At 41.2% G+C, this 11,315-nt stretch overlaps 1 protein-coding gene across 1 annotated transcript; it reads right to left on the bottom strand.

Annotated features, from left to right (window-relative positions):
- Positions 1-542: 542 nt before the first annotated feature.
- Positions 543-10,578, bottom strand: LOC119746540. Its single transcript, XM_038223520.1, has 7 exons — positions 9,872-10,578; positions 5,405-5,650; positions 4,555-4,646; positions 4,183-4,277; positions 3,256-3,459; positions 2,290-2,419; positions 543-1,677 (listed from the first exon to the last, which is right to left on the bottom strand). Exons 1-7 carry the CDS (start codon positions 10,184-10,186, stop codon positions 930-932), a joined length of 1,830 nt encoding a protein of 609 aa, XP_038079448.1. The 5' UTR covers positions 10,187-10,578; the 3' UTR covers positions 543-929.
- Between the last annotated feature and the right edge of the window lie 737 nt (positions 10,579-11,315).

Below are 11,315 nucleotides of genomic sequence, written 5' to 3' on the forward strand. Positions count from 1 at the left end.
TAGCGCATACACCCTTCACCATGCATGAAGAATTGAAGCCACCACAAAAAAAAAACAACCAACTACTTTTGTAATTGTCAACTTGGAAAATATTCTGAAGAGATCAGTGTTGTTGTCGAGACCATCACAAGTCCTTTAACAAGTCCTTTCATATGTTCAGTCACAAGTAACCTGATGAACAATGACAAAGGAATGCTTTTGTAACTATTGTAATTATTATTCATTCTGGTACTGAAACCAAGGATTCCTGAAAAGCGCCCTAGGCACTGTAGCTCGCAAGCCTGAAGAAACCTGCAGAGAGAAGACAATGAGAAGAAATGACAGTTTTAGAGGTGGGAGGAAAACCCCATCATTCTGGGGTTTCCTCCCACCTCTAAAACTGTCATTTCTTCTCATTGTCTTCTCTCTGCAGGTTTCATGGGGAAACCCACAAAATCAGGTAGGGACTGGAAAAACCCAATCCACTTGTATTGGCCCAGGTGGGATTCGAACCCGGGTCACAGCGGTGGAAGGTGAGGAAAGTACCGCTACACCAACCTGACTCCCCAACAGTTCATTTGAATAGCTAGTGACTTGACTAGAGAATGAAAGACTCGTGATGGACTTGCAGTTTCTTGAATTGCAAGGACTTACTCGACTACAACACTGGTAGAGATCAGTCACCAGTACGAAGTGCCCACTAACAGGTCAGTGCCCAATTTCAATTTCACACACACACACAAGCAAATTTATGTGCTTAGTCAAAGTCTGCCTGGGAATGCCACTTATGACATTTTGACTGGTAACCGGTTTTTACTTAGCAGAACTTTTCTATGCTAAGCACAATGCTGTGCTATGCTGTTTCTTGAACTTGGCCCCAGAACACTCTTGCCCTGGCACATAGCATCCTCTACAGTTGCTGTGCATCATGGATAACCAGTTTGCTTGCCTCAGAAGATGCGATCTCCAGGCTTCAGGTTGGGATTCCGATTGGCTTCGTTGATTTTCCTGAGTGTTTCTAACTTCTCTTTATGCACCTCTCTCTGGTCTCTGGTGTGTAAGCGGCAGGTCTTGCAACCCCTCTCTAAGCACTTTCCCCAGGGGTGTTTTGATGATGATCGTGGTTTTGATGAAGACGATTTTGATGATGGTGGGGATGATGACGATGTTGATGATGGTGAAGATGGTGAAGGGACTTCCGGTACCTGTCCATCATCATCCTCTGAGTTTTCCTGTTCCTCTCTCTCATCGTCCTCTGGGTTGACCTCTTTGTCATCTTCCACCAGTTCAACCTGCATTCCTGTGTCTTCAGTCTCAGGTGTCACCTGGACCCCTGTGTCCTGGCTCTCAGCCTTTACCTGCACTTTTACGTCATGAAACTCTCGTTTCTCTATGCTGGTGGCTGTGCATTCAACTTCGTCCGTATTGGTGCCAATATTCCGATACGTCTTCTGCTCTGCATTTGGAGAGGCATCATCAACTTGTGTTGGAGGTTCTTCCACTATGGGTCCATCAGGGGTGTCTTCATCGTCTCTGGTCAAGTCGGTCTGTGAACCATCATCCGGGTTGGCTGCATCGTTATCTTCAGTAGGCCTCACCTTTCTGCACCTTCTGCACCATATAAACCTAATTGTACATTTTCTCCCGTTACGTCGTCTTCCATCATCACTACTTTGACTACCACGACATCTACAGCATCTGTGGTAATATTTTTAACAGAAATTACAAGTCATCAAATAAAATACAATGGAAAATCGACTAGATATGCTTATTAATAGTTGGCTGAATAAAGCAATTGGCTGGAGCCGATTTGAACTTGGAATCTCAAGAATTAGCCGCTTTAGCCTCATATCTGGTAATCTGAAGGTCACTTATTCAGAATTAGATCCCACTCCGGTCAATAACCCTTTCAACCAAGTGCAGAATTAAGAAAGTATTTTAATTAATCGTTAAAAAAGGATTCCAGGCATTTGCAACTATTTGTTCCTAATCTCATACCCCAACTTTCAATTTTGACCAAATTTTAAGAAAAAATATTGCTAATGGTTAAATGAATATTTTTGCTGGGAATACAGGATTTCATTTTCACTGCTGAAACCAAATCCAGGCAAAAAGGTATGACATCAAGTTCGAATTCTTTAAGTTCCAAAGATGTTTTTTTTTTGCTCTGCTTAAGCATGTTTCAGTGATGATCAAACTTTGAATAAAAAGCAACCTGCAGAGCATGTAATAGGTTCTGTCTGGCAATGTTTTGGCTTGAGATGGGTATCGACAGTGATTCTCTGTCCCCAGGCAAATCATTTCACATACCTTCCGATCCCGTTCATGCATGATCTACAGGTATCCTTGCAAATGCAGATGCACATCGCAATAATCCCAATCACTAGGCCCAGGACGACAATGAATGCCAGCAAACCAACGAAGATCCACAGCGGGATATCTGATGAAAGAAGCAGATCGCACACCCTCTTTGAAGGCAATTATACATAATATAGTAAACTCAGTCACAATGGCGCATTCCTGGTTTCCTTGGAATGAAATGACTGAGAATATTTCTATTCTCCCTGGAAGGGATGCCAGTCAATCACAGGTTACTCCGGAACTAATGCCGGTACCCATTTATACTCCTGGGTGGAGAGAGGACAGTGGAGGTGAAGTGGCTTGCCCAAGGACACAACATATGGCCAGTGGCTGGATTTGAACCCCTGATCCCCTCTAGTCATGAGTCACGAGCCCTATACCAATTGGCCACACTCCCCGCTATACAGTTTGTATGCTCAGTTTCATTCTGATTCGGAGATCATTTGTAAATTCACTGGAGATATCATCAGTGTGTGCCAGCCGCATTGAAAGCAACAGCAGCACAAAACTGAGGTGTCCCCGAGTCGGCTGAAAGATCTTGGTGTATAATTCCAAGATTGATGTACATCTACGCTTGTAGCTTTATGTAGCTGAAAGTTCATTGCGGGAAGACTGCGGGAAAGTTGTTCAGAATCCTGAAACTTATACCCGGTACGGTGTCCGCAACTCTTCCCGGATATGAATAAGTCTCTGTACTGATGATGTCACACTTTGTACGTGTCTGCTTTCCTATGGTGCTCAGTGGACCGTAGGCCCCCACTGGCGCTCCATAGGAAAGTGCACATGTAAACAAAGTGTGACGTCATCAGTACACAGGCTTATTGAGATGGGCCCTAAGTGTTTGGGGCGTGTAGTAAGGCAATGGTTAAACATTTTCTTTCTATTGGGATTTTGACCTATATTGGTTTGTCTCACCAAGGTATCCACAGTCGATTGGTGCCGTGGTTGAACCATTTGCTGCTGCCTGCCTTCGATGACGATACAGAATTACTGTATATGAGCCAAGGGTGAGGGCGCTATCATCAAGCTCTGAATCTGATGATAATGATGCGTCCTCCATTTTGTCACATTGGCAATTGTCATCGGCAGATTCACTCTTCCACTGCTTAACTTGAGACCCTTTAGAAATAATTGGATGTCAAACAAAAATATTCTGAATTTGTTTAGGCCTATTCCTACTTCTCGAAACTAGTTCTTCAGGTAATTGTGATTGAAAGGTTAAGAGTAAATAAGTGACAGAAACACTGGTTGGTTTTTTTTTTAAAGAAAACAGGCCCAGGGCAACTGTGCCCACGACTTGGATGTATCAAATTGTTAAGGATGTGACTTTGTGTTTAATTTTGTAAGCGTTTAGCACATATCTTAAGAACAATTTAACTGTTTACTAAACATTAATTTTAACCCATCACAAAGGTTGACGCCTGCCCATTATGTCTGAAGATGGGCGTGATTGTGATTGACATGATAGGTCAACAATGACTGACATAATAGCAAGCAGTAATTGAAAAGGTAAAAACTTAACTATGTGTACCTCGAATGAAATCAAGTACGGTGGTTTTGTAAATTAAATAGGTTTGAAAACATCGTTAAATAGTTGTGCCACGTATGTTTTACTCAAAGAACACCCCGTGAACGTATACTCCTTTTTTATTCGGGTTTCATTTCAACGTTTTGGAAAATTTGTAAACGGATTTAGATTTTTGTTTTCGTTTAAACGTGTAAACATCTCATCCGTAAACAAAAAAAAAGGGTACATGTATATCTGAATTTCAGATGAAATGGCAATTTCAGCCGGTCGTTGCTGGAATTTGGTAGAATTTCAAACCTTGTCCAATTACTTACTACAAAGTCCATCATCGCACCATTCATCAGCCCCGCATTTAGAGCAAGGTGGACCGGCAGCATAATGTGATAAGGGTGAGTCGGGTCCTTGTGAGCTGTAAGAATCAGTATTGGAGAACAGAAGTCATTTAGGAAATAAAGCGTCGTTTCTGGCAGTACTTGGAAAAGAGATCTTTTTGTTTTGGTTTACATCTGGCGAACACGTAGTCTGGCTTTTATGTTGTTATTTTACCCGAATGAAAGATAAACGGAAAGCAATTGCAAAAAGTCTGTGCAATTTTTGTGCTGACTTATAGTAAATTTATCGGACCGAAATATCAACAACGAGGATCAATATCAGTAGCGTTGCATACATGAATAACAATTAATTACCTGCTTCGGGTGCCATAGTAACAGACGATCATGATATCGTCATGGCATTTGGAGAATCCACAACCAACCTCATGCACCGTGGCAGATGTCATCTGCGGAATGAGAAATCAGATTGATGACAATCAGAAGCGTATCCAGGTTTGGAGTTCGAGAGGTTGAGGGGGGATGTATAAGTGATCTGAAAAAAAGTGGCCCAGTTTTTATTTCGCTCTTAAAAAAAAAAAGGTTAAAAGCGAGGGAGGGTATTACCACTAGCAGCGGCTGCGAGGTTCGGGCATTTTCGTTTCCTAAAAAAAAACCTGGCAAAAATGTCGCCAGATCGGCAAATGACCCGTCCCTTTTTTAGGTCTTTATTTCTTGGTACGCCACTGATAAATTACAATGTTCGGCAATTATGCGAATACAAATGTCATGTCTTTGTTTCCAGGTAAGGTCTTCAAATTGACATAAAGAAATGGACAGAGAGACTTTTTAACAAACTAGAAAAGTGGAATATACATCATCATGTATTTGGTAGATTACTTGAAGTTTTCGTCTTTTCTTTACAAACTAAAGTTCTGCATAAATTGCAGTTCTTCATAAATAATTGGAGTATACAAGGTCTAATCGAATACAAAGAAAGTATATTAACACTTAGAGGGTATTCCATGTAATTCATGGACAAGATTGATTTTACACCCGGCTCTGCCGCATTTTAGTTCAAATAACTTAGGCAACACGTCTCTAGTCCATTTGCATTCGCAAAGATGAACATTATACTTAGGCGAACGGGGATTTGTGCAAATAATTCAATTTTAACTTGCATTGATTATACAACACGCTGATGGAGGCTGTAATTGTGAGATCGTACCGTCAGATAATGTCTGCATCCGCCGGCACGGTAGCATGCTCCCGTGCCGTAATTAAACTCCCGCCCTTCGGCCAGCCAAGATGAGACAGTGCCACCAATGCCACCATTCCTGTGCTGCCCTGACCAGACATTTTGGAGGATACGACCGTTGTAAGTGAACGGGGCGGGCGAGAGGGGTAGGCCGTAGTCCACCACGCAACGGCGGGACCACAGCTCGGCTAGATAGGCTAGGTCGGAATTCCATCTCTGAAGGAAAGGAAGAAGGAAATGCAAGCTTTGGTGAGCCATAGGCCTAGGTCTTGAGGCGGTGAAGCAGCCCTCCATAATTACCACTGTCTCATGTTGCTCCCTGCAGAAGTATTGCTTATAAGTAATGAATAAAATAAAACGTGCTTTGACATTGAAGAGAAACAAAATAAGATTTTTCCCCATGAAAAAGATCTGGCACACGACGTGATACGAATGAGGGAAAATAATGGGGGAAAAGGCAGTATCTCAAAGCTTAAACTACTCTCTACAGGACGAAAAAACAAGACATCATACAAATTTACATGTATTCTGCAAAAATGTGTTTAGCAATTAATCACTTTTCTAAACACTTTCTTGCTATCAGTTTGTAAACATGTTTAAATACTAAACATGTTTACAGTAAGGATGGATGGTGTTTATGTTCTGCTTCCAAACATGTTTTACAAAGGGATAACAAGATTGTGTTTCATTGTTAAACACAGTTTTTACTTTATGGTATCTTTGTCAGAACAGTTCAAAAATCCATCTTACGAATTAGCAAATCTGGATGAGAAGTATTTGCGGCAAGAGCATATCTATCTTCTTTTTTTGGAAATGAAGCTAAAGGCTTTCTCAAAAGTGCAAGTCTCGAAAGTGAAGATGAGGAAAAGAGTCTTTGATTTGAGAGGTGGGAAGAAATTAACCTCAAATTGGCTTATCTGTTTTGTTTATTTTCAGGCAGTTCCTTTAAAATCCAGGATCATACGTTCACGTGTGCACAGCCACACTACGATGTCTGATTTATCCGTGCATGTAAATTTTATCCGACCCCGCACGCCAGCCAATCGGAGCCGCCTTTAGCATTAATTGCGACGTCGTTTAGAGCAAAAGGTCGGCCAAATCTGTTGATTGGTCAATCTACTTCCATGTTAATGTAATACCGAAGACCCGATAGAAGGCGCCCTCTGAATGGTCAGATGCACTGTTGTTTTGAACAATCTGCACGCATCATTAATGCAAGCGTCTTTTCCATAGACTATACTTGTTGACATATGGGGGGAATCGAAACCGAGTCACAGATGTGGAAGGTATAGGGAAAGAACCACAGCGTTAACCCGATTCTTTGACTCATGACATTGAACGCCCGATCTGAACAAAATAGGGCTAAGAGCAGCTTTTAAAAGTCGTAAAAAGTGCAGAGCCAATTTTCGAGATTTGCAACTGGGTGGAGTCTCATTTCGTCCCGTAACCGCATGTGTACATTACCGTTGAAAATTACAAATGTTGTAAGGCAGAAACTGACCCTTGACCTATAGGTACTTCAAATTTATTTTAGGGAGTTCAAAATCCACGGATCATTTGTGCCTATCAGATCTCCCATGTACACATTTCTTGGAATCCTGGATAAAAACAGCGCCTGGATGCTTAAAGGAAATCTCCCTTCTCTGATTAAAAAGGAGTGGAATTTGTATACATGCAGCTATGTGACACCTGCCCATTTCTTTTCCACCACCAACATTACCTTTAACTGGCGTTTATTTGTCCGCTTGGATTTTTTGGGGGAGAAACAAAAACTGATGGAAATCTTTGAAACAACGCATCTTATCTAAACTTGAGAATAAAGGTTGTTGTGTGTTCAGTGATCATTTTCTAAAGTTCATCTTTTTATCTTTCAATGCAACTTTTGTGTCCAATCAATGTGTTTACCAGTCTAGTGTGTTTACCAGCTGTGCAAGCAACGCTTGTATATAATCAAGGACTCGTATTTGTGTTTTGTATTTAATGTTTGGTGTTTGGCATTAAATCATTTTATAATATTTTAATATTTCATAATTTCATTGTTCATCATTAGTTTCGAGATTTCTGTATGGGCCTATGAAAACAACCTGGTCGAGTTTTCCCACGGACGATTCGCTGCCAAAACGTAAAGAATATAATATTCCAGTCACTCCATGACAAAAAGGATAAATTTGAGCTTACTGATAACATTTTCCGTGTTGGTTGAGCATTCACAAGCTGAAACCATCGAATCTACATGATACTCAATAACTGTTACTTACCATCTCTAAATATGGCTTGGAATTTTGAGCAACCAAAATATGACGCGCTATCCATTATTACATTGCTTTAATAATTTCTCAACTTAAAAGTTATACGCAACTATAAATGGCGCGCAGAGATAATGCCACATATACACTGACGTATAAATTGAATTTACTCTCTAAGTGCATGTGTTGAATCATCGGATTAAAAACACGGTTATAAATAGTAGTATAGGCCTACATGTAATAATTACGAGTCGCCCAAGATGGTGCCTTTGAGAAAGTCGATGTAGGGCGGGCATATGGTTAGAAACAAAATTCCTTTTGGCCTTTAATTCGGAGAGTAGGATGGCTATTGAGATAGGCCTATCCATGTACTTGACATTTGGACGCCAAGAGGTAGAATGGAAACGGTGATATGGAAGAAAACTTTGAAGACATGTTGCTCAAAATATAACAAGCTCGATCGGATCTTGGAAGCTGCGGGCCAACGAATTCGTGTCCACGCATGAGTCACGTGATTGTGCCATGTAATTTCTGGAAGGAGTAGTATTTTGAGTTGGAAAAAAAAAAATCAGATGACCTTCGACCCCAGTTTGGTCATGTGACATGTTGGGCCTGGGCTACTGATTTTTTTGACAAAGTTTGGTTGAAATCAGCCAAAATATGTAGGAGCAATACTAGACAATGTCAACGTTTGTTACTACCTAACTAACTTACTAACTATCTAACTCACCAACTAAATAACTAACTACTAACTAAGTAACGGAGAGACAGGATGATTTGTTGAGCTGCTATCCGCTGCTAAACATTTTGGTTGGATTAAAGGCACGTATAATAGGAGCATTGGTCGTTTTAATGAGAAAATCCTTGAAGACAGGACTGGTACCAATGCTCTGTGAAATGTATCGGTATTCGTTAAATACTGCGAAGATTACGGTACCCATCTACTGGGACCTCGACATCACATACACTAACCGATTGAATGAGAATCACGTCCGGAGTGCTGATTTAGAGATTGTATACCAGAGGGTTCAATTCAAAATACAATGTATGAAACGGCTACCTACGAGGATCCACTTACGAGACCACAACATTGTAAATAGATTTTCTCTGTGAGATGAAATTCAAAAGGTTTAATATACTACTAAGATTTGAGCAATTGCTCCTGCTTCATACGGAAAAAAGCAAATGATCCTTACTAATTTGTGTATCTGTTGTGTATAAGAGTACTGCATGTATACAATGTATTTTCACAAACCTTTATTTTTTTTTTTCAATTTATTGCAAGTCACAAAACTTGTTTCACTTGATTGCAAGAACAAATAAAGCGCTCTCGATGCACAGCATTTTTGGATTGATGTCTTTAAATAATTACAATCCTTGTCATGAAAATACCAAAACAGGTTTTGTTTCTATTACGTCAGAAGGAAAACAAGGGAAATGTCTATACACATTAGCCATCCACTTACGCTTTATATGAGGGCGGTAGCGGGTCCATGTATTTCAAAGGGATGGTTTAGGTCTTGCCAGCATGACACAGACCAAAGGCCCTATCAAACACTGCTGTATCACATGCCGATATTTCAGGAAAGGAAACTTCAAATTTCAAGTTTTAAACCACCCACGTGACAGGCTCTCAACCAATGAGAATTGGCAGACTGCCTCGGGTATTTATGAATAATCAACACAAGTCGGACAGAAAGGAGGCATTAGCCATCTTCTACCAACTATACCAGCGAGTATTCTCCAGATGAGGCTTCTGCACAGTACAGGAAGATGAGCTGACGCGTCAGAAATCATGATGGCGTATAGATTTCATGATGAAATCTCACCATTTCGGATAGTATAGTCGTACTGCATCATTATGCTCTCCCGATACAAGCCCAAAATACACAAGTCATTTCTCAATCTATAGTTCAAACTGTGGACATTTAAACAGCCGATGGTGTATAGACATGACAGTATGCATCTCCTTCAATATTTTTACACCTTTTTTATTTGTTAAATTTTTCAGCACATGTGGCACTTTCGCATCCTTGACAGGCCTATGTTTCACTCTGCTGCTCTTGTTTGATTCTGAGCCCCACCATATACCTATAGGTGCCGGGAATGCAACAGCTGCAGCAACGCCCCCCCCCCCCCCCACCCACCCCTCTTTCCCCTGGTATATGTTTAATATTCCTCTGTCACTTACCAGCCAGGGCATGTTGGCCGCTGGCGGCTCGGTCTTCCTCCTTGCGTGGTTGTGTAGTCTCAGGGCATCCTCGCGGAATGTCGAGGGTGAGGATGTTGATGGTGGTGATGTTGGTGATTCAGTCCTTCCCCGAGTCGTAGTCTCGGCTCTCCCAGACTGCTGTTTCAAATCCCTCTGCGTTGTGGGCAATTTGGACGCGGCCTTTGAGTGGTTGTTTGGCAAATTTGTGTCGAGTTGTCTTACCATCGGTACGAGTGCGCCACTCGTCAGAAGTGTTTGGGAGAGTAGAGCTACCACGACCATTACCCTAATCATCTTGATATTAAGATCCTGAAAAAATTGCCTTGCCTAGATTTAAGAAACCACCGAGTTCACGGAAACGAAACGATGGCAGTTTTGTTGACTTCAGATCAACTTTCTGTGTGGAGCCTGTGAGTACGCGTACACATACACCGGCAACAGAGCTCCCCGTCGCCCGTGGTTACACGATCACTGTTGTGTGACCGTTTTGACCTTATTTCGCCCTGTTGGTCGCGCACTTTTCTATAGATGATTGATTTCGCATTTCCAGTTTGGGTTTAAAGGCAGTTTATTCCCGTTTCGCCTGCAGGTGTGATTTACCTCGCCGGTATTAACAGGATTTATTGATGCGTTGCTGTTCACAATACACAGTGCAAAAGCCTGAACTATACCAGTCCTTGGCGACTGGACGCACTTCACACAAGTTGTTGATATTGGAACTTTGAACTTTTTTTCTGCCAGGTCTCAAAATAGAAACTGCCTTTTTAATGCCAATGTCAGTAGTGGGTGGTTTTTTTTTTTTTTTAAGGTTTTAGCATTTGTAAATACACACCTATTTCGATGAATGAGCGAAAATGAGTATATGTTAGGACTGCAGGGAGTACGGAAAATGATTTCGATAATAAAAGGTACTGTACTCACTCATGTATTGTGTCATGCGTCCCCAATGTCTAAGTGTTAAGAAGGTGTATTGCCATATAGTATACTCTATCCATTAAAACGAACCAGAAACCAAACTAACAAGCCAGTGTTTTATTCCCTATATTTGCATGTTTTCACAATATTCAGTTTTGGGACTGCGATAGCTCTCAATGCAGACCTACGCGTTATACACACACTTAGTGTAATCATGCAATATGGCTATCAGAGTCTTAATCTGGGTGTTAAAGGCAAATGACACGAACGAGGTAAAGTCTGAACAATATTGTGTTATAAGCTGTCTATACTAATAGCTTCTTCTGCACTTATTTTTCACTCACTCCTTAATCTTCTTTGAAATTACTTAACATTCCAGGTACGCATTCGTTGTCTGCCCTTTTGTCCCCGTGACCCTTCCCCGGCTCTTCGTCTGTCTCCTTTCCCTTCTATTCATGCTTGATTAGCTTGTTTGTTGCTGTTCCCGCTTCCTTTGAATCAGTTTGCT

Source organism: Patiria miniata, unplaced genomic scaffold (genome assembly GCF_015706575.1).
Source record: "Patiria miniata isolate m_02_andy unplaced genomic scaffold, ASM1570657v1 HiC_scaffold_7, whole genome shotgun sequence".
NCBI classification, from domain to species: Eukaryota; Metazoa; Echinodermata; class Asteroidea; order Valvatida; family Asterinidae; genus Patiria; species Patiria miniata.